This window comes from Papio anubis, chromosome 2 (assembly GCF_008728515.1).
Source record: "Papio anubis isolate 15944 chromosome 2, Panubis1.0, whole genome shotgun sequence".
NCBI lineage: Eukaryota > Metazoa > Chordata > Mammalia > Primates > Cercopithecidae > Papio > Papio anubis.
The window spans coordinates 49,532,319-49,555,929 of NC_044977.1; the positions used below are offsets into that span (position 1 = coordinate 49,532,319).

Below are 23,611 nucleotides of genomic sequence, written 5' to 3' on the forward strand. Positions count from 1 at the left end.
ACCCCTACACCAAGGAGCTGCCCTGCTGGGTGGATGTAAAGACTGTTCTGCCAGGGTTTCCCACTAAAGGTATTAACAAGTCACGTGGACCACAGAGGGCCCAATCCACCTTGGCCGCTAAGGCTAAGGGTTGGAGCCGGAGAGCTGTAGGGACCGGACCACCAGGATGCTTCATCTCCACAAAGGAGAGTGCCGCGCTGTCTGGGGGCCGGGCGTCACTACTATCATGAAGAAAAATGAGGAGTAGGATGCATGTTAGTCTTTAATTCACTTTTAATAGTATAAACCTCATTTAGGTAGTAGTATTAAGCCACAACAATAATGCCACATTGAAATAGCATTTAATAAAATGCATAAAGCTAATTCATGCACTGCAATACTCTATATACAAACACAACAATGCAAATTCTTCTTCAAGACTGAAGACATTGATTAGATATAAAATTCAGTTTAAAAAGAACATGCTATTTTTTAAATGCCATCACATAAACAAAGTGATTTCACAGGGAGAAGAAAGCTGTATAAAGCTACAGCTTTCAACAGGTTTTAAACCTGGCATTAAAATGTAATGGCAAAACCAATATTTTCTATATTGTGAAGGGCAAAGGTTACAGAAACGGTCCCAAGAAAATCTAACACCCAAATTTTCCTTTGATAGATAAGATGCCTTTAAAAGGGCTGGTAATGCAGTTGCATTCTAACAGAGAAGTCCAAACTACAGGTAAAAACTACGGCTTGTACTGTGAAAAATGTGCAGCTTTTCAGTTATAAAACTAGTTGAACACTGGTTTATAAGACAATCCGTAGAACAGAGAGACTGTAGAAAAATATTCCAGCACTTGAGTTGTGTGTGGCAGCAGCATTTGAGTCCATGAATGCTATGGTCGTTAAAATAACTGATTATACTTTCCTAAAGAAAAGCCATTTTTTAATGCAAAGTCTACTACTTCCAAATGTTATTCCAAACATTAAATTTTAACAGTCTATCAATCAATAAATGTTGAACATTTTTTTCTATTTTGCATGTATAAATATCAAGACGCCAAAATTATTTATAGCTGGGCATTAAAAAATCTGACATTTTTCTCCCCCCAAAGATACTTTTCTTAAGCTCACACTTTGTTTTTAGACTGCTGTTAAGATAAGTAGCCCCAAAGGAAACTTTTTATTTTAATTCATTTAGAGACTGTCAAGTTTCCAATTGCATTTTAACTAGAAAGCCACTTTCAATAGCGTGATTGTCACGACAGGCTGTAACAGGGAAAGGTCGCACAATCTTGTGGGATGAGGCCAGTGAAATAGAAGCTTTCTCTACATCAAAAACAGGGAAGCTGAAAGCTAAATGACCCACCATCTCACAAAAGGCACTGAGTACTATGGTCTCATAAAGTGTTTTTAAAACATTTTGATAACTTATTTTAAAAAGAAAAAGAGTAACCTGTGGATTATGTGAGTTTTTGCAGCGATCCAGTGATTCTTTCCAGCAGGCCCCTGCTTCCCAGTTCTATGAGCAACTACTGCTGGGCCAGGCCCTGGCTCTCCAGGGCTGAGTTTCAGTTTAAGGCCAGATTAAGGGGGAAAATTCATCCGAATAGACCTGGACAAGGAAAATTTGGTATCTGTAGCTTTTAAGGGCACATACATCCATAATAAAATGCAATTCTTATCTGAAAATTTAAAATCATAATTTATAGAAACGAGTTAAAGTCTGTGGATTTCATTCACATGCTTACTGTTAAGAGAAGTAACTTGCTATTTGTAGCTTATATGCCGCAAAAGTTAGCCATCAACATCCATGCTTAGTTTTAAAGAATAATACTTGGTAGGTTGTTTACTTTTAACTGGGGATAGAGAGATGGAAATTACTATTTGTTCAGTCACAGGACAGTGCCCCAAATCTTGCTGACTGAGCACGGAGCAAGCCTGGGAAATTATTACCATCTTTGGGAGTCAGGCCTCACTGACACAGACCGTTCTGAATCTCTGACCGTGACGCCTGTCTCTGGGCTACTCAACAGAGCTGAATAGCTGGGAAGGCTGACGGCTCAACCCAACTGCCAAGTCCCTTCCAGGTAGTGCCATGAACAGGTGCACGAAAAGGTTAAAAATTCCCACGTAGTTTTGGATATTAAAACTGTCTTCCAGCTTCCTGGCTCTTGTCTGAACCTGGAGAATACAGGGAAATGTCACCCTGTCAGAACCTCTTCTGCCTGGAATTCTTCCTTTTGCAGAGTGGAGATTCTGACTTCATGGCCCTTCCCAGGCAGGCTCACCCAAAGGAAAATGGAGTGAAGAAAATCACCAGCAAATCTTCCCTGCTGAGGGACCTTGCAACACCCACATTAGTTTACATTAGCAACTTTATCAAAAACTCTCTTTAGAACATAAGGAAAGTCTGGATACATGTCTGTATACATAATATACATCTATGTACACATACACACACTATATACACTGTACATAGAGGATATAAACACATGTACATTCATTCAGTCTTACAGCCTAAAAACCTGTACACGCACGACGCTGCTGAAGGGACCCAGGGCCGGACATGCGAAGTGCACGCTGGTGGGAGGCACACAATGAGAAGGTCCAAACCCTGCGTACAAAAGACCCAAACCAACCCTGTCTTGATGAGAGGCTGGCTTTAAAAATTTACATCAAAGTTAAGACATTTTCAAAGAGCCACATAACCGAGAGAATGGAAGCTGGATAAAGGAAGCACGTGGGGCGTCTGCTCTGCTGGCTCAGGCATTCCCAGGGCCTAGTGGGCACTGCCCTCCCTGGGAGAAAAGTGGCTATCAGATGATGAGACTTTCCATGACCTGGACTAAGAGAAGAGTTAAAATGTTACCAATGACCCCATTGCATGTAAAGTCATTTACACTAGAAAGTGAGCAACAAACTTCCGGACTCCAATGAGATCAGGTTCCAGAACATGGATGTATAGACATGGCATGAACTACTGATTGTGGCCAGGGGCTGGAAGCCCTGCAGAGGGTGGGCTGTGAGCAAGAGTGCTCTGCAGGAAATATCCTCAAAGGACTATGAAAGTAAAAGCACTAGAAATAGCTAGAGTCCTTAGAACTTTTTGTTCCTTGCCGTAACTATCCCCCAAACAAGACAGACAGCTAAATACGTGTGTAGCGTGGCTATTGCCTTGAGATTAGGGAGCCAAACGCATCCACTGTTACCACCATGGCTGGTGTCCTAACTGCCTCAGAAGAGTCCACATTCAATACTGACAATGACAAGCTAAAAATCAGTCCCTCTTGAGGGCAATTACACATCTTAGTAGTGACTACACCTGAAATTAAATATAAAGCCCAGAACAGCAAAAGAACCTCAAACCACAGCCTTATGGCAAGGATTAGACAATAAATAATGTAACCCCTCAGGACACACATAGAAATGTCAAATTAGGAGAGTATGGTAGGTAACATACTTCCTTAAAAACACCTTCCAGGAGTAACTTGAAAAGTATTACTTGCTCAACTAATTTGGTCTTTCAAAAAATCTCTTCCTGTCCTGTTTTACGCTAATGTGTAATGATCATTTTCAACATCTATCTGTCTTAACCCAACATTATATGAGATACTTCTGGAAAAGAGTCCACTTAACTAAGAGGTGACAGCATGTGTCTGTCCCACCTCTCTGAGCCAGCTACCTCTCCTCACTGAGGGAGGAGCGGCCAGGCCAGTAGAAGAGGGAGCATGACATGGCTCCGTGGAGTTCAGCAGCCAGAGGACAGGTCTCACTTCATGAAACCCAAAGTTTCACAAACTGCTAACAAGGGCTATAAGCCCTGTGAAAGCTGGAGCCCAAATATTTGGTTTGCATCTCTTTAAGTAATTCTTGACTTTGGGCTGACTTTCCTTAACCAACCTGATGGGAGATGAAATGGACCTGCAGTCAAAGGCTTGAAATGAGTTCAAGCAACAAGAATTCAGGTTATGCGGACATGATCCTTAAAGAAAAGGCCACTTCAAAGTAAAGCCAAGAGGATCTCAGAAACCAACCAAGAGGTGTTCAAAGCCAAAACAGTCCCTGGAATCAGCCATCACCAGCAAAGGGACTGAAAGAGCAGGCCCAGGTTAGAATCAGCACCTTTCCAAGCAAAATCATGTTTTCTGCAAGGCTGTTTCACCAGAGCCCAACACTTCCTCATCCAACGTGAGTCTAAGAGGCCTACTGGCTGCCACTGAATGACCTGGAAATGAGAGGAGGGGCTGGTGGAGACCTTTTCACCAACACCAAGAACTGGGATCTGAAAGCTATTATGCTTGTATTCCCAGGGAACTGCAACATGGCCCTCATGGTCACTCTCAAGAATCAAAATGACGGAAGGCAGGCAACAATCTGTGTTAGAGGCACGGCTGAGCTTCAGAATGCCTGCTACTAAAATCTTTCACAAACAAGAAATGAAACAAACCTGCCCTAATTCCATTGTCTCAGCTGGTTTTTTGTCTTAATTTTGAAACTGAAAACATCAGGGTTAGAAAAGTAAAAAATTACTTTAAGCTGGCAAAATTAAATCCTTCCCATCATTTTATAATGGCCACCCCCACTACTCCCCAAAATTTGTTGCCACGGCAAGAATTATAAAATGATATAATTAAATCCAAATAAGAATTTAGAAGTTGGAGACACTGTTCTCACTTACCCTACTAACAATGACTTGCATAAAGTGCTGCTAACCCTTCAGGATCAAGCATCCTGTTCTGCCTTGAGCCTGCGGCAGCTTCCATTCTGTCCAGTGTAGCTCCACAGGGGCATCTGTAGCTGGCTAGACTGCACCTCTGTGGAGCACATGTGTGGCACCAGCCTCAGCCAGATCAGAGCCCCTGTGAGGCAGGGGAGTGTCCAGGGATCTTTTTGGATATCATCTGATTAACAAATCAAGAGGGGCAAATTTAACCCAACAGGGTGTATTTTCTTAATCTGGACTATTTAAAAAGAAAAGACAAAGCAATTGACCTGGTCTTCCACATGCCACTTTTCTCAAACAGGAAAAGCTTGCTATACATTCACATCCATGGGAATTTATGGGTGTTTGCAGTTAGACATAACTGCCTTTTAAGCACGTATTCTGTTCTTGCTATAAACTCTGGTTGCTATAATTTATGAGGAGAAAGACTATCACCGTGGAAATTAAGGGTTGTTTTTAAGGAGCAAGCAGCCTGCATTTAAAATGCTCCAGGGTAGTCAGCAGGCACACACCTGGGGGAACCAAAGTGCACAGAGTGCTGGGAACATTAACAGACTTGCCAGCAGAGATGCCAAGTCTACACACATTTTTAAAATCTCTGGTATTTAAGGTCAACGGGAAGAAACTGTCCTCAAACCTTCCATCCAGCTTTACCAGGCCCTGACCACTCTGGCCAGCCCCACAGTTCTGATGGAGTTGCAGAAACACAAGTCCTTTTCAAGGGGGCATTTGGAGTGGAAAGCCCTGGGAAGGTAACCCTCACACTCCAAGGCCACACTCCTCCATCTGGACAAACACGCAAGCACCCCCAATTGTATTGGAAGTACTGTCAAGGGCTCAAAATGCCCACCTTGCGCTTTTTGGTCACAAGGCTCCATCTGCCACGAGCAGTGGATGTGACTTGGGGATGTTTTCACTTGCTGGAGGAATTGTACATCTCATTTGGCAGTTAATGTCTGACTAGTTGCAATCCAATTCAGATAACCAGTCATCAGAGGAGAACCCCAGGTTCTAGAGGAGTCTGCAGATGCCCATCAGAGACCAGGATCAAGTAGTCAGGGAACCTGACAAGTGTCTGCTCTATGGCTAGAAGCTTCTGGACTGGGTCACCACCGACTGTGCTACCACACTCCCACTTACTGCATGATGCAAATGAGCCACGTTTCCATTCACAGAATTCAGCTCAACTCCACAACATGTGCACACAATTAGGAATGATGCCTTCTTTTCTTAAACATAAATGATTGTCTCCTGTACCCTAGTGAGTTTTCACAGAAACCATTAGCATTTCAGCAAAAGACATATACAGTTTTCCATTTGCCCTGCCCACAGGCAAGATGTTGCTAACATTACACATTGATAAGTGCTTAGAAAGTGCTAATATTATTACCCTGGTAATTAGTATCTATAATTCCAAGGACATTTTTTATATATATATACACACATACTATTCTCTTAGGTTCTTTCAGTTTTCTTTAATACTAGTCTCTGACGTTATAAAACCTTTTTTTTTTGTTTTTTGCCCTTTGAGAATTTCTAAATACAAATTGAGTTAAAAGATTGCTCCAAAATCTGCTGCTTCATCAAAAGGCATTGAAACATTTCTTATGTCAGGAAAGGATCCTACTAGTCTTTTCATTGCCATTGTCTGGGATTAACAGATAAGAAGAAACCAGACAGGAAACGGCTAACATATGGAAATATTTGCACATACCAAAATACCACTACTTTTCTTTTCTTTGTATGTGAACGGTCCCGGTAGGATTCTGTTGCTCCTTGGCAGATGTGTGGTGTGTACTATAGACTGGCTCCGGTGATCTGGCCATTATACTCTGCTGTCTCCATCTTGAGGATGTAGGGGATTATGCTGTCTATCGAAACATTGCCAATGAGGCCAGTAAAAAAAAGTTCTTCTGTTATGTTGGAGCTCATCAGCCTGAGTGCCGGCAGGCGAACGAGGATCCGGGCCAATCTGTAAAAGGGAGTGTCATTAGAAAAGGAGACTGTTTGATGCCCTTCAACCACAGCTCAGCACAGGCTCCTGGGGCCCTGTCTGTATTGCACAGAATCAAACCAAATGGATCCACCATCCACCCACCTCTTTTTTCTGATTTCAACAGTTCCTCTAATAGAAATTTATCATGAGAAAAAAACCAAACGAGTACAAAATGTATGTACAGATATGTTCCCTTCACTCTTGTTTATTCCAACTCTCCTCACCCCCACCGAAAAGAGAAAACCTGGAAATTCATCAACAGAGGACAGGTTAAAATAAACTAGGAGTCTTCATATGATGAACTGCTAAAGACTCATTTAAAAAACGATAATACAAATCTGTATTTACTGATCAGGAAAGACATCCATGACATATTGCTCAATAAAAATTTAAAGGAGATTATAAAACAGCAAGTATAGATGTGTACATAAAGTACTGGGAAAATGTTCACCACAATGCTAACAGTTGGGCTCTAGGTATTGGGATTTGAGGTGATTTTTTTCTTATTTTTTGTACTGCCCTAATTTTCAGTGTCCCTTTAGCATTATAAATAAAGCAGTAAAATAGCTTTCATTTTGAAGAAACTTGGGGTGGAGGGTGCACCACGACACTGCCCTGGAGGGCCACTGAACACTGTGTATCTCAAGTGTCCCATGTGACCAGGCCATTTCCCAGCCAGGACTGCATCCCAGGCGAACAAGTGAAGCATGTGCCAGGATGCTACTGCAGAGTCATGTGTGACAGCCCAAACTGGAAACACCCTACCGTTTCATTAGCAGGGAAATAGGAACCACAGAAAATGAAGACTCTTCGTTATTGTATATTACATGAAAAAAGGTTACAAAACCTTTGGTATTTTATGATCCCAATTATAATACATAAAAAATTTCTGGAAGTGAATACGCAAAATGTTAATAGTAGGTATCTCTGGATAGTGCTTTTTTTGTTTTTGTTTTTTATTTTGAGACAGCGTCTTGCTCTGTCATCCAGGCTGCAGTGGAGTGACGTGATCACAGTTCACTGCAACCTCAACCTCCCAGGCTCAAGTCATCCTCCCACCTCAGACTCCTGAGTAGCTGGGACTACAGGTGCACACTACTACATCTGGCTAATTTTTCATTTTTTTCTCGTAGAGATGGGGTCTCACTATGTAGCCCAGGGTGGTTTCAAAGTCCTGGGCTCAAACAATCTTGCTGCCTCAGCCTCCCAAAGTGTGGAAATTATAGGTGTGAGTCACCATGCCCTGCATGCTTTTTTAAAAAAAGTTTTTTAATAGTGCTTTTAAAAAAGTTTTCTTTTCCCTTTCTAGAACATTCTAAGTTTTTCTACAGTGAATACTACTTATTTTTAAAATGGGAAAATGTATTCATACTACGCAGGTAGCATTCCAGCATCAGCATCCATTCACTCAGCCACAATGAGTCACTGTGCTCCAATCTTGCAGGGCACACAAAGGTGTAAGAGACCTGCCATTTCAGCTGGGCCTTAGGGGCTGGCTAAGATTTCTATCAGCAGAGATACAAAGAATGGGGAGGGATGGGAGGTATTTCAGGAGGAATAATCAATATGAGAAAAGGCACAAGGATGGGGAAGAGTCAAAAATGGATATTCCAGATAGTAAATACCAAGATAAAGAGAAAAATGAATATGCAAATAGGATGGAAAACACTCTAGGGCCTTTTCTTTGAGAACTCTCTCTGAGTGAATTTCTGAGCCCTATAAGAAAGCCTCCCTTATCATTTTGGGCTCCAAGTAACCTGTCATCACCCTAACCAACCCTGGGTCCCTGACTGGACAGGAGTGACTCATGTTTTCAGACACATTATATCTACTTTCCAAGGCAACAGAATTGCTGATGTTAAAGTGATTCTAGAGCGTGCTGTGGCTCTGTCAGCAGCCCCAGAGGGCCATTTCCAGCCATCTTTTGGCCATGGGAACTGTGGGTGAGCAGGCCTGTGGCCTCCTAGGAGGACAACCTGACTGCACACTTGGCTAGATGTATAAATTCTGGGTGTGGGTGCATTCCCTGACAGTCCCATTCTCTATGTATTGAGGCTGAAGTTATTCTAGATTCATGATGAAGTCTTCGATGATTCCAGTAGAAAATGGATCTTGCTTTTGTAAAAGCCACATCTGGGCAATAGAAGTATGCCAAAAGGAGAAGCAGGCTCTTGTCTACCAGCAGGACCAGTCAGCCATAAGACACCCCCAGTCACACCAGAGAAATGGCTGGGACTATCCTGGTTTTAGCGCTGAAAGACTAAGAGCTGGTTACTCTGCTGGGGGGCAAAATCATTTCTTTTGAGAAGCACTGGGCCAAAAGGGGTAGCCCCCAGGGGCATCTCTGTTCCATGGGGCTCCTGGAGACTGAGGTCTGTGCAGAGGACACACGTCTGAGGAAGGTGGGCCCGTGTGTCTTCCCAGGCTGTCAATTTTGTTCCAGTGTTTATTTTAGGGGGACATGGTGGGGAGGGAAATAGGAAATACTTTACTTGAAAGGGTCTCAGAAATTCATGTAGCTTCTGGTGGGTCAGAAGTTGTCATAGGAAAGCACTCTTCCATCTTTGGCTGGAAAGCCTGCCAATGCATTCTGACCTTTGGCAGATCTGAACAATTTTCCTGCCTAAAACGGCATGAGAAAGGCTTTTTTTTTTTTTTTTTTTTTGAGACGGAGTCTCACTCTGTCGCTCAGGCTGGAGTGCAGTGGCATGATCTCAGTTCACTGCAACCTCTGCCCACCCCGCCAGGTTCAAGCGATTCTCCTGCCTCAGCCCTCCCCAGTAGCTGGGATTACAGGCGCCTGCCACGGTGCCCGGCTAATTTTTTTTTTTGTATTTTTAGTAGAGGTTGGGTTTCACCATCTTGGCCAGGCTGGTCTTGAACTCCTGACCTCGTGATCCACCCGCCTTGGCCTCCCAAAGTGCTGGGATTACAGGTGTGAGCCATCACACCTGGCCCTAATTTTTATACATATATTTTTGCTGCACATTAATTACAAATACTACCACTAATTTTCACCCAAATAAACTTTTTTCCATCAGTTTATCTGAGGGCAAAATGACTTTATGTAACTCATCCACTCCTTTATGGGGTCAGATTTGATTTCTGTCAATAAGAACTTTTCTGTCAAGTACTCTAGCACTGCCTCTTCAATGGATGCTGACCAGAGAAGCAGACCTGTCAAACTATTCTGGACAAGGGAATCTCCATGAGAACTCAAGCCTCATGTACAGTGTTAGCCCTAGAACAGGCCACGTAGCATCTGCTCCAACTCCTCCAATTAAAGAGTAGCAATCTGAGGCCTCGCTCACAGTCACACAGCAACACTGGAATCAGCCACAGTCTTGGCCCTCCTGCTGGCACCATCTACACTCTACACCACCTCTAGCATTCAAGAATTATCTCTAGCTCTTGGGAGCTAGGAAAAAACAAAGAAAACTCAAGAATTAGAGTGTGATCCACTGGAGGCTCTATCAGGCTGCTAAAAATGGAAAGGTTAACATAATTTATATTAGAAACTACAAACCCAGCCACATTCCTTGCGGCCCCAAGCAAGAGTGCATGCCTGAATGCCTCACCGGTAGGTGTCTTCCGAGTAGGTTTTCTGAACATAGTCCTGCAACTCCATCTGTGCCTTTTCTTGGAATTTTTCAATCTGGCTTGTGCTGGTCAAACCTGGATGATCTGAAAACAGAAAAGTACCCCCACCCAATTCCCTTTGTATTTGAAAAGTCTCATTTGCAGACTTCTTAGTATTTTTAGTCAAACATCTGCAAACTTCTTAAGTATAACAAATTGAACTCAAAGACTGATCTAATTTGGGTATTATTAGAACGCTGGCTTTTCCTCTGTTTTCTGCCCAGGCCTGAAGTTCCTAGGAGGGGGTTGGAGACCCTGAGTGGATGCCAGTCTGAGCAGCCCCACATGGATGGTTCTGGACATCTGGCTTCCTACTACCTTAGAAAATACAGTTTTAAAAACTATCGCATAAAATTAGAAATTGTCATTTACTTTCTAAATATTTAATTATATAATTTGTCCCAATTTTACTAGCTATTTTGTTATTTGTGAGTGGAGGGCTGGGAAAGGACAGAAAAAGGTTAAGCTGTGTCCAACCCCTACTGTGAGGTGAACAATGAGCCTAAGTAACTTTTCTTTTTTTTTTTTTTTTTTTGAGTCGGAGTCTTGCTCTGTTGCCCACACTGGAGTGCAGTGGCACAATCTCGGCTCACTGTAAGCTCCGCCTCCCGGGTTCACGCCATTCTCCTGCCTCAGCCTCCTGAGTAGCTGGGACTACAGGCGCCCGCCACCGCGCCCGGCTAATTTTTTGTATTTTTAGTAGAAACGGGGTTTCACCGTGGTCTCGATCTCCTGACCTTGTGATCCGCCCGCCTCGGCCTCCCAAAGTGCTGGGATTACAGGCGTGAGCCACCGCGCCCGGCTGAGCCTAAGTAACTTTTCTAGAGGCCTTGAGAGGAGTGAGGCTACCTCTTCATCTCCTGTGAACATACCTTTTAGCATGCTCTGCAGCAGCTGCTGCTACTGCTATACACAGTCTGTGGGCAAACAGGTGGAGCTTCAATGTGTACTGGATTATATGCGCTAACAAAGCTTTGAAACTGGCAAAGGGCCAAAAAAAATAAATAAATAAAAAGAAAGGACATCGGGTGGTAGCACACTTTTGTTTTATATGGTGTAATCTTGTTTGGCCAATGGTTTCATCAGGACACAGATTAAATCTATTCAGTGTGTGACATCATCAGGCACTGCAGCATATTTCTTTGGGGCTATAAAGGCAAGAATTTAAAAACGTTTATGTATTTATCTAGCAAAACATCTATCGTAAGAACACTAGGTCACATATAATCTGCAGGCCTCTTTCTACACCACTGATGGCAACATGTTCATGTTCAGAAACATCAGTAGATACAGGTGGAAAAGGGTCATGCGTCCCCACCGCATATCTTACCGGGGCTAAAGAGAACTATAGCTTTAAGGTATGCATACTCATAGCCATCTATATCCAGCTTCGCCATGCTGTTACAGAACTCCTGCAGCTTCCAGATGTGCTCCATGACTTGCTTTATCCGGTCACCAGAAAGTTTATCTAGAAACCAATATCACAGATCCTCTGAGAAAGGCTGGTAAGAACAATAAAACCAGCTTATTTGAGGGACCACAGATGGAAAGAAATGGGACCATTTCACTTTTTAATGAAAAAGCAGTAATCTCAAGATGAACAAAAGCTTCATTTTCCAGCTGCAGGTGAAGTGACAAGACGTACCCAAATTCTGCTCCAATATGGGTTCTGCCTCAATAACGAACTCCTAGACCAGTGATTCTCCCTAGCCCTGCTGCCAGGCAGCTGGCCTGTAGGTGTACATTGTGAATTCCTTTTATTCTGTACCTGAATAATAATTTCTTTATTCTGAAGACTCACAGCTTACATACTTGGTTAGGTTTTTTAAGTCTCTGCAGGCACCTGAACATTAAATGCTGGTAATTTTTAGTTATCAAAACAATTTTTTTTTTGAGTTGGGTGTCTTACTATGTTGCCCAGGCTGAACTTCAACTCATGAGCTCAAGTGATCCTCCCACCTCAGCATCCTGAGTAGCTGGGACTACAGGTGTGCATCACCATGCCTGGCTTCAGAACAATTTTATATATTTCATTTAATCCTCATGACAATACTGGCAGTATTAGTACTATTATTCTCAGTTAAAAAAACTGGCTAGTTGTGGTGGCTCATGCCTCTAGTCCCAATGTTTCAGGAGGCCAAGGCAGGAGGACTGCTTGAGGCCAGGAGTTTGAGACTAGGTTAGGCAACATCATGAGAGTCTGTCTCTACAAAACAACAACAACAACAACAAAACACCAACACCAAAAAACAAAGAAAACTGAAGCTCATTTGTGAACAAATCTTACTTCAATAAAATGTTGTAAGGGTTTTTTGTTTTTATTTTAAGTCTCACTCTGTCCCAGGCTAGAGTGCAGTGGCACAATCTTGGCTCACTGCAGCCTCCGCCTCCCAGGTTCAAGCGATTTTCCTACCTCAGCCTCCCAAGTAGCTGGGATTACAGGCACTCACCACCACATGTCCGGCTGATTTTTGTATTTTTAGTAGAGACAGGGTTTCACCATGTTGGCTAGGCTGGTCTTGAACTCCTGACCTCAAGTGATCCACCTGCCTCAGCCTCCCAAAGTTCTTGGATTACAGGCGTAAGCCACCACACCCAGCCTGTTATAGGGTTTTTAAAACTTCACTCTTACGTAAGTATTCCAAGGAAATAACTAGAAAAACAAATGTATGACTAGGTCACTCACATTCCTAGATATCAGATACCCGGAATGCCCAATTAAAAGTGAAGTTCCAAGCCTAGGCAGCATGGCGAAACCTCATCTCTATAAAAAAAATATAAAAATTAGCTGAGTGTGATGGCACATGCCTGTAGTCCCAGCTACTTGGGAGGCTGAGGCAGGAGGATCACTTGAGCCCAGGGGTTCAAGGCTGTAGTGAGCTATGATTGCCACTGCACTCCAGCCTGGCAACACAGAGACTCTGTATCAAAAAACGAACAAACAAAAAACAACAATACTTTCCACTTCAGCTACAAGTGTAGATTTTCAGTGTTACTTTGAATTCTGGGCATGACAGCGGTCTTCAGAGTGTCGCAGACATGCTACACATGGAGAGACTACAACGGCTACCTCCTATTCCTGACACTGCTGGTGTTTTGAACACCAAATACTAGATAGTTGCCGCAGATCTCACTAGAAAAGTCATTTGTTCATTCTTAAGGAGCAGCCTGGGTGAGGTACATATGTTCTGTACTAGGGGGGCAGCATGATGCAGGTCTGTGCCCTAGTTTTTTGGTTTTTTTTGGTTTTTTGAAACAGTCTCGCTCTGTCACCCAGGCTGGAGTGCAGTGGCGTTATCTCAGCTCACTGCAACCTCTGCCTCCTGGGTTCAAGCGATTCTCATACCTCAGCCTCCTGAGTAGCTGGAATTACAGGCATGAGCCACCATGCCTGGCTCATTTTTTTTTTTTTTTAGAGACAGAGTTTCACTCTGTTGCCCAGGCTGCAGTGCAGTGGCACGATCTTGGCTCACTGTAACCTCCACCTCCTAGGTTCAAACAGTTCTCCTGCCTCTCAGCCTCCCGAGTAGCTGGGATTACAGATGCCCACCATCACGCCTGGCTAATTTTTTGTATTTTTAGTAGAGACAGGGTTTTGCCATGTTGCCCAGGCTGGTTTCAAACTCCCGAGCTCAGGCAATCCACCTGCCTCAGCCTCCCAAAGTGCTGGGATTACAGGCATCAGCCACCGCACCCGGCCTTTTTTATTTTGTATTTTTAGTAGACAAGGGGTTTCACCATGTTGGCCAAGGCCAAGCTGGACTGTCCTGACCTCTGGCGATCCCGTCTTGGCCTCCCAAAGTGCTGGGATTACAGGTGTGAGCCACTGCACCTAGCCTGTGCCCTAGTTTTTGTATTTACTGTTTCATTTGGGGCAAGCCAGGGACCTTATCAGGGCCTCAGTTCCTCCATATGAAAAAATGAGGTAATAGTCCCTACTTTATAGGGTTGTGAGGATCTGTGAACTATTAGACATGAGAAAAGTAACTTGTGAATGTCAATGAAGATGAAATATCAGCTGTGATTATTCTGCAAACATTACTAAATGCCTAGCAAGAAGCTGACCTTTTCCATTTTTTTCTTCGTATTAATCGTATGAAGAGGACAGTTGGGCAGAAATTTACATATTCTAACTGATAAGCATCCTGTAACATTCATTCATTCATTAAGATGAGATCTTGCTCTATTACCCAGGCTGGAGTACATGGAATGATCACAGCTCACTGCAGCCTCAAACTCTGGGCTCAAGCAATCCTCCTGCCTCAGCCTCCTGAGTATCTGGGACTATAGGCAGATGCCACCAGGCCTGGCTAATTTTTTGTACTTTTTGTAAAGACAAGGTCTCGTTATGTTGCCCAGACTGGTCTCAAAGTCCTGGGCTCAAGTGATCCTCCTGCCTGGCCTAACAAAGTGTTAGGATTACAGGCGTGAGCCACCATGCCCAGCCCAAAGGTTCTATAACTTAACAGCCAAACTTCTCTCAGCCTATGGATGTTGTGGGACACTGAGGCTATCCAATTTGCTATGTTGCCAGCCTGGGTTGACAAAGGTGTCTCTGACATGGGCCTTCAACCAGGGGGCTAGGCTCTACTCCACAGCCACAAGACTAGGCCAAGACACACCCCAGCCCCAAGTCCCTGTGCCCTACCTTCCTGGATGCTGTTCTGCAGGTGGTTGACGATGGCAGCCAGGATGGTGGAGAGACTCATGACCTGGGCACACTGGGCCAGGCCGAGGGTGAAGAGCTCATTCCAGCAGGCCCGCACCAGGCTGGTGTTGCAGTCCTGCCTAGGAATATAGAGAGGGGCCTGAGTGTGGTGTGTGCTGGCATTTCTCCAAGGTTGTGGGGCATCCAGGCACTAAGTCACAGCATTTCCCGAACAGGTGAACTCAGTAAGTGTTTGTTGAAGTGCTATCCAGGATCATTCTTCAAGAAAAAGATGAAGTCTATGAATAAGTCTATGACTGTTTTAACTAAAGTCCTTCTAATGATCAACTATTCTCTTAAAAAACATCCTTTAAATAAAAAGTTTTAATAGGTATGGCCAAATCATCATTTCCTACAGTATTCTAAAGCCTCAGCATCCTGGATTGGCTCTGTCCCAGGAGATGGTATCAGTTACTTTGGTTCTGCAGCCAAGGTCACGAGAGGCTGCGGGGACCAAAAGACTAAGAGCTGAGTACAGATTCTGAAGGGCAGAAACATGCCCTCCAAACCTTGCAGGGAAGGAGGCAGGCTTTGTGCTGGATCCGAGACAGAAGCAGGGAGGATGAGGGTTCAGCTAAGGCCGCTTCCAGCCCTGCCCTGGCTAATTTCTACTCAGGTTAGTCAGTAAAGTTGGCACATCACAAAACAATACATCCTTATTCTCAGAAACTCCTAAATTGCATTCCCTCACCTGTCTCAAGATTTCAGGAGGCTGGAGAAACTGGGCTGTTTTGACAAAGCTGTTTCCTCCAGTTGCCTTAAGTGTGGCCCAGCCAGAGGAAGGCAGTGAGAACCAAGACTACTGCACTGTGTCATTCCCAAATGCCCCAGATGCACGTCTAGTATTTTACTATGATCACTGCCCTGAACAGTAACTTATGAAAAACAGTACATGAAATGTAACTGAAACCACTTTAAATGTGGTAGCTCATTTTATCTAGCCCAGACTGAGAAACTCTGTGGAGGAGGTTCCAAATTATCCAACTAGAAAAAGTACACTCAGGGCAGTGGGTGGATCATGTTTCAACCTCATTTAAAAAAAGCTCAGGTACCTATCAGTACTATTAACTGTGGACTGTGGTGTTACTAAAAAAAAAAAAAAAAAATGCCTGAGGTTACACCACGTACCAGATACCAGCAAGGGGTAGGCAATTCTCCCAAAGAGCTAACAATGAAACTCCTAATACTTGTTTAGCAGTCACTACCTGTCTTGTTCTCCCTGGAGAATGAGACAATTCTGTCTGCCTTTCCTTTAATCATGGAGGGAGGTGACCATTCTAACTACTCAGGACACATCCCACACCACCTGACCCACAGAACCACACTGCCTTCTGCTGAGTCCCTTGCATGCCAGGCACTGGGTTAAAAGGTTTATAGATCTTAACTCCACGCAAGGATTCTACAACGAGAAACTGGAGGCTCAGAGAGGTAAAGTGACTTGCACAAGGCCACACAGCTGACAAGCGCTATTCTTATGCCCGACAACCAGGTCTGTTTGCCCCAAAGACAACAGTGTAAACTACTAGACAACGCTGCCCTCCATTCTAGTGTTTTCCACATATTACCTAAGGATGGTTACTCTGCAATACGCAGTAACTTTCATTGCATTTCCATTTTTGTATGGTTACTTATCTTTCAACCAGACTGCCAGTCACCTGATGGCACGATGGCAGCCGCACCAGCTGCACAGCACTTGGCACACTGGCAGAGCTGATGATGGGATTTAGAGGAGAAACATACACAAGTGGTACTCCAGAAAGCAAGAAAAGGAGGGGGTTTCCTGTAGAGATGACACCAGGGTCTGTACTACTCAATGTGCCAGTTGGCACTGTGGCTTGTGTGAGATTGTAAATCCATGTCTGAGGAAACAGCTGATTCACATTCACCTTATTAAGGCCTAGGCACAGTTCCCGGCCTGGCTTCAGTTTGTGAGTCACACTGTGCATAGCACAGTGCTGGGGACTACCCCTTGCCTTCTACATTCTTCTCCATCCCCAGCTCCCAGCAGCAAATCCTTGGTATATCTAGGAGGCTCCATAAAGGTTAGAGGAACACTGCAGAACTGGCAACTGGTAATCCTGCTACCAGTCCACTAACTATATTTAATAAGAAATTCAGGGTCCTTTGAATGAGGTCATTGGAACAGTCAAACTAGATGGGCCCTCAGAGTTCTTCCAGGTCATTCCTAGGGAGAGGAAGGCCCTTGCCCAAGGATATATGCACAGAAAGTGGCGACTTACCCAAGTGCCTGAAAGGCTGGGATTGACCGAGCCCAGTGCATTGAGAGGAAAAGCAGACGGGATGCAGACTCACAGATGTAGTGCACGTTGAGGTACTCTGGCATTGGGCTGGGCATTGTTAGCTGGAAAAGAGGAGGCACATGGCACAGGAAGTGAAGGAAGGACAGGGGATGGCTTTGTCTATCAACATGTATCCCTGTCGTGCTTCAACAGCAGTGGCATCTAGAGTCACTGTCTCTGATTCTGAAGTCCCATGCGGTCGGGGAGCTTGCACAGACTCCCCATGTTTTCTTGCTCAGTGAACTAGGGTCGAAAGGGCCTTGGAATGTGGTCCATAAGCCTAAGGGGATCTTCGTAGCCCACCCCCATAAAAACATACTCCTCAAGTCTTGCCTCAGCTAAACTGTTATTTGTTCTATGGCAATTCCATTTTGAGCCATAAGTTAAGGTCTAAATTAAATCTGGGGAACAGGGGCCAGGTGCAGTGGCTCATCCCTATAATCCCAGCACTTTTGAGAGGCTGAGGCAGGCTGATCACCTGATGTCAGGAGTTCAAGACCAGCCTGGGCAACACAGTGAAACCCTGTCTCTATTAAAAATACAAAAATTACCCAGGTGTAGTGGCGTGCACCTGTAGTTCCTGCTACTTGGGAGGCTGAGGCAGGAGAATCGCTTGAACCCAGGAGGTGGACGTTATGGTGAACCAAGATTGTACCACTGTACTCCAGTATGGGTGACAGTGAGACAGTCTCAAAAAAACAACAAAAAAAATCTGGGTAACCGGGGCCAACTTCATGGACTAGCAGGCATTTTGGGAGATGGTCTTAAGGTAGCAGTAACCAAGAGCCAAGCAGCTCACGTGATAGGAGGATGATATCCCATGACTAGAATGTTGTGCGAGGCTCCAGGAATTCCATTGTCTAGAAGGGGCTCCAATGCTTTTGAAGCTGGAATCACACTGGTGACCTGTCTCTTAGGCACCTTTGGGAAACTATGAGCAGGGATCTAGCTTCCTAAGTGACTGGCCATATCTCTCTAGTAAAAATACTGGGTCAGGCAGTGGTTCACGCCTGTAATCCCAGCACTTTGGGAGGCTAAGGTGGGAGGACTGCTTGAGGCCAAGTGTTTGAGATCACCTTGGGCAATTTATCAAGGACCCCATCTCTACAAAAAATAAAAATAAAAATTAGCTGGGCATGGTGGTACATGCCTGTAGTCCTAGGTACTTGGGAGGCTGAGGCAGGAGGATCACCTGAGCCCAGAAGTTTAATCCCAGGAGTTTGAAGTTACAGTGAGCCACAATCACATCACTACACTTCAGCCTAGGTGAGTATCCATAGAAAAAAAATAAATAAAAAGAAGAAGGAAAAAAAAAAAGAAAAAATACTGAGGGAACAGGAAGACTCAGCAGTCTGGAGACCTAGAGACTGAGAGAGCTTTGGGTGCCCTCTGAGTGTCCTGTAGAAAAAGCAAGACCAGTGAATGACAGCACGGGGAAGACCCGTGAGGTCTTAACAGCACTCTTCAAGGGATCTACTTTCTGTGGCTCTAGAGGGCAGAGTAGCCAGGATCAACAGCTGGCTGCCTGCTTGTTGCAGACTTTATATGAGGGTTTCTATGACACAGAGAAGAGACAAAAGTGCCTGCCTGAGTCCATGGGGCAGCCAGGCTGTCACAGAATGGCAGAGGCAGAGCATTCAGCCCTCAGCAGTTACCACTATGTCAGCCTGTCTTAGTAATGATGGGCCACGCCTGCTTCAGGGTTACCTTCAGAGCCAAATGGCACTGTGAGCAAAAGACAAGTGAAGATGCTTTGTAATGGGAATATCATTCTGGAATACAAGATCCAGTTTGAAGTCATAATGTCCAATACCACAGTTTGAAGATGAGCTCACTCCAAAGTTTAATTTTTATTTATTTATTTATTTTTGAGGCGGAGTTTTACTGTTGTCGCTCAGGCTGGAGTGAGTGCAGTGGTATCGGCTCACAGAAACCTCTGCCTCCCAGGTTCAAGCAATTCTCATGCCTCAGCCTCCAGAGTAGGTGACACTACAGGCATGTGCCTCCATGCCTGGCTAATTTTTGTATTTTCAGTAGAGATAGGATTTCATCATGTTGGCCAGGCTAGTCTTGAACTCCTGACCTGAAGTGATCCACATGCCTTGGCCTCCCAAAGTGCTGAGATTACAGGCATGAGCCACCCTGCCTTGTCCCAAGGTTTGATTTTTAAAACTGCAGACCAGCTTTGGTACAGAACCTCTCCCCCAGCAGGTTGGGGGCACATGGTTAGGCTGAATCCACTCACCTTAAATGTGACGTGTGTGTCTGAAAGGAGGGGGCCTTCAACCTCAATGATGGGTGTCGACTGGTCTCGGCTGATGACGTGGATGCTTCCTCCTCCACTGGTGTCTATCCCATCTGCCAGGCTTGGAGAGGAGGAGCTGTCTGTGGTATTAAGTGCTTTAGCTAAGGTATCAAATGCCCTGTGAGCAAAAATGAAGCATGTAATTGTTGTACATCTACAGCTTTTAGGGGGAACAGAATTCTAGCTGAGATACGATTTAGAAAAACTACAATGGGAAAAGATTAAATTAAATTCTACCTAGTGAGGGAAACACTAACAATGAAAGCTTCTTTATTTTATTTTTTTGAGATAGCACAGGCTGGAGTGCAGTAGCAGGATCTACCTTCCTAGCTTCAAGCAATCCTCGTGCCTCAGCCTCCTGAGTAGCTGGAACTACAGGCACACGCCACCACACCCAGCTAATTTTTTTCATTTTTCAGAGACTGAATCTCACTCTGTCACCCAAGCTGGAGCGTGGTGGTGTGATCTTGGCTCACTGCAACCTCCGCCTCCTGAGTTCAAGTGATTCTCTTGCCTCAGCCTCCCAAGTAGCTGGGACTACACACGCTGGTGGCACACACCACCATGCCTGGCTGTATCTTTTGTATTTTTAGTAGAGATGGGGTTTCACTATGTTGGCCAGGCTGGTCTCAAACTCTTGACTACAGGTGATCTACCTGCCTTGGCCTTTCAAAGTGCTGGGATTACACACGTGAGCCACCGCATCCAGCAAACAATGAAAGCTTGTATGTATTATCAACACATCATGTTAGGCACTGAGCTATGTATTACCTAACTTCACGGACAATTTCTTTCTCTCTCTCTCTCTCTCTTTACTTTTTCAGAGATGGGTCTCAGCTAGTCTCAAACTCCTGGGATCAAGCGATCCTCCTGTCTCAGCTTGTCTAAGTGCTGGGATTATAGCTGTGAGCCACTGCAACTAGGCCCAATTTCTATTTTTCACAAGTACCCTCCAAAGGTAAAAATTCTCTTCCATTTTACAGATGTAAATGCTGAGCTTACAGTTGTTAAATAACTTTTCCAAGACCATCCATACAATAAGTGATAGAACCAGAATTCTACCTAATTCAAATCCCACCCTCTTTCCACTGGACCTAGATCTTGTTATCAGACCACAAGTTAACAAGGGACTGGAACCCCTGAATAGTCTCCAGCTTTGTATCTGGCTGGTCTGGCATGTTAGGAGCAGAGCACAAGAGCCAAACTGCAGAGATGAAACATCCTTAGCAGCAGTTATTGATGTCTGGCATTAGCTCATACTATCTATCAGCCACTATCAATCTAGTTACCCTGGTGGATTTAAGCTCTGAATTCATTACTCAGAAAAAATATACATGAGGGTTGGGGGTGGTGGCGCACACCTGTAATCCCAGCACTTTGGGAGGCTGAGGCGGGAAGCTCACTTGAGCCCAGGAGTTCTAGACTAGCCTGGGCAACATGGCGAAACCCCATCTCTATTAAAAAATAAAAATAAAAATAAAAGAAGACGAGAAAAATAGGTTAAAATAGAAGTAGAAAAGGGAATAAACTCTTAATATGCAGATGCATTATTAAATAGTAATTAATACAAGTAACTGCTGTCCACTAGAGGTTTCCCCCTACTTCTACTGATTTACTCAATTTTCTTTTCCAAGGCTGGGAATGAAAAGAAGTTTTGATTGTTTTATACTGTATAACGTAAGTGGGTCTATGTTCCCATAGTTAAAATTTGAAAGAAGACAGATGTGCAGGGTCATTGTAACAATTTTATCATCCTTAGTTAAATACAGCACAGGTACCAAAATGCTGTTTTCCACCCTCACAATAGACGGTGGGTGTCCAGGCCAGGAGGGGGCCTCCACCCTCATAGGCTCGTACCGAGTAATCTCACTTGCAGACTGGTCCTCTGGTTGGATTTCTGAAGTGTCACCGTTGTTCAAAGATTCACTTAGGTTGGCAAGCGAGGTCACTACATTTGCCAGTGTGCCCAGAGCTCCCTGGCTTGTTTCAGCCTATTAAACAAAAAATACTGACATTAAAAATGAACACAGATATGCAAATGACTCTCAGGCCAATGAAGTTACAATGCTGGTTCAAAAACAGCTTAGAGGCGAGGGGAATGTGACTACAAAGGGGCAACATAAGGAAGATCTTTTTGGTGATTTAACAGTTCTGTATCTTGGTGTGGTGGCATTTACACAAATCTAGATATGTGACAAAGTGACAGAACAAAAACAGATAAATTACACTTCATTAAAATTAAAACTGTTGTGCTTCAAAAGAAATTGTCAAGAAAGTAAAAGCGCATAAAACAAAAGGACAATTCACAGAATGAAATATTTGCAAATCATATGTCTGACAATGGTTTAGTAGCCAGAATATCTAAGGAACACTAACAACTCAATAATAAAAAGACAACCCAATTAAAAAATGGAAAAAGAGGCCAGGCGCAGTGGCTCATGCCTGTAATCCCAGCACTTTGGGAGGCCAAGGCAGGTGGATCACCTGAGGTCAGGAGTTCAAGACCAGCCTGGTGAATATGATGAAACCCCATCTCTACTAAAAATACAAAAAATTAGCCGGATGTGATGGCAGGTACCTGTAACCCCAGGTACGCAGGAGGCTGAAGCAGGAGAATCACTGGAACCCAGGAGGCGGAGGTTGCAGTGAGCTGAGATTGTGCCACTGCATTCCAACCTGGGCAACAGAGCAAGACTCTTACTCAAAACAAAACACACAAAATTAGCTGGGTGTGGTGGCACATGCGTATAATCCCAGATACTTGGGAGGCTGAGGCAGGAGAATTGCTTGAACTCGGGAGGCAGAAGTTGCAATGAGCCGAGGTGGCACCATTGCACTCCAGCTGGGGAAACAAGAGTGAAACTCTCTTTAAAAAAAAAAAAAAAAAAGAGGTGCATTATTTCGCAACAAAAAGGAACGAAGTACTGATACATGCTATACATTATGACCCTTAAAAACATTACGCTAAGTGAAAGAAGCCAGCCACAAAAGACCATATACTCTATGATTTCCTTTATATGAAATGTACAGAGTTGACAAAACCATAGAGTCAGAAAGCAGATTAGTGGTTGGTAGGGTTTGAGAAGAGGGGGAAAAAAGGAGTGACTACATAATACAGTTCAGGGTTTCTTCTGAGGTGATGAAAATATTCTAAAATTAGATAGTGGAGATGGTTTGTACAACCTTGTAAATATACCAAAAATCACTACATTGCACACTAAAAGGGTGAGTTTTATGGCATGTGAATTATATTTCAATTAAAAAAGAAAGCCAGGGGTAGTGGCTCACGCCTGTAATCCCAGCATTCTGGGGGGCTGAGGTGGGTGAATTGCTTGAGTCCAGGAGTTCAAGACCAGACTGGGCAACATGGTATCTGGGCTTCACTTTCAGGCTTATGCTTTCTCTGCATTTGACCGTGCAGTCAAGAGTCACCGTCCTAGAATGTGTGCTAGTGACAAGCTAAGCCCATGTGATTCATCAGCTCCCATCATGCATATGGCCCCTGCCCAAAGACAGAAGGTGCAAGGCCCAGCCTGAGGACTAAGGCACGCAAGGCAGCTCTCCATGACAGGCAAGGGCTCTAAATTTTGTCTTCTCTTTCCCAAAAGAGAATGCCCTGTGATGCCCTGTAATGCCCTGAGAACGCCCATGAATGAGACTGTGAACAGATGAGAAGGAAGCCTGCAGACTTTGCTCTGGGTCTAATGGTCACAGCAATGCCAGTGTTCTCAATTACCAAGTCACCCTCTTAGAGTTGTGACTTGCTGCTACTACTTCCTCATTACTTGGTTACATCAGGAGCACCAAGATGAGAAAAACAGTGAGTTCCCTGGCCTGGAAAAAATCCCCCTCCTTGGTTATCTTCACAGGAGCCAGCCAGTCTCCCCTCTTTGGACTGACAAACGTCTCTGTCCACAAGTTAAATCCCTATGACTGATCTGCTCTAGCAAAGTTT

At 44.2% G+C, this 23,611-nt stretch overlaps 1 protein-coding gene across 10 annotated transcripts in view; it reads right to left on the bottom strand.

Moving 5' to 3' along the window:
* The window catches only part of NR2C2 (nuclear receptor subfamily 2 group C member 2), a 102,690-nt gene that overhangs the window by 1,002 nt on the left and 78,077 nt on the right, over positions 1-23,611 (bottom strand). For 7 of the 10 annotated variants that reach the window (XM_017946065.3, XM_017946064.3, XM_017946062.3 and 4 more), the window contains 7 exons: positions 21,514-21,647; positions 19,597-19,774; positions 17,292-17,413; positions 14,992-15,131; positions 11,674-11,811; positions 10,283-10,388; positions 256-6,680 (listed from right to left, as the gene is read on the bottom strand). In XM_017946065.3, coding sequence (XP_017801554.1) covers positions 6,506-6,680; positions 10,283-10,388; positions 11,674-11,811; positions 14,992-15,131; positions 17,292-17,413; positions 19,597-19,774; positions 21,514-21,647 — 993 coding nt within the window. In that variant the 3' untranslated portion in view covers positions 256-6,505. Of the gene's footprint in view, positions 1-255; positions 6,681-10,282; positions 10,389-11,673; positions 11,812-14,991; positions 15,132-17,291; positions 17,414-19,596; positions 19,775-21,513; positions 21,648-23,611 lie in introns of those variants that run through there. The other 3 variants (XR_002515739.2, XR_002515738.2, XR_002515737.2) reach the window with 2 other exon arrangements.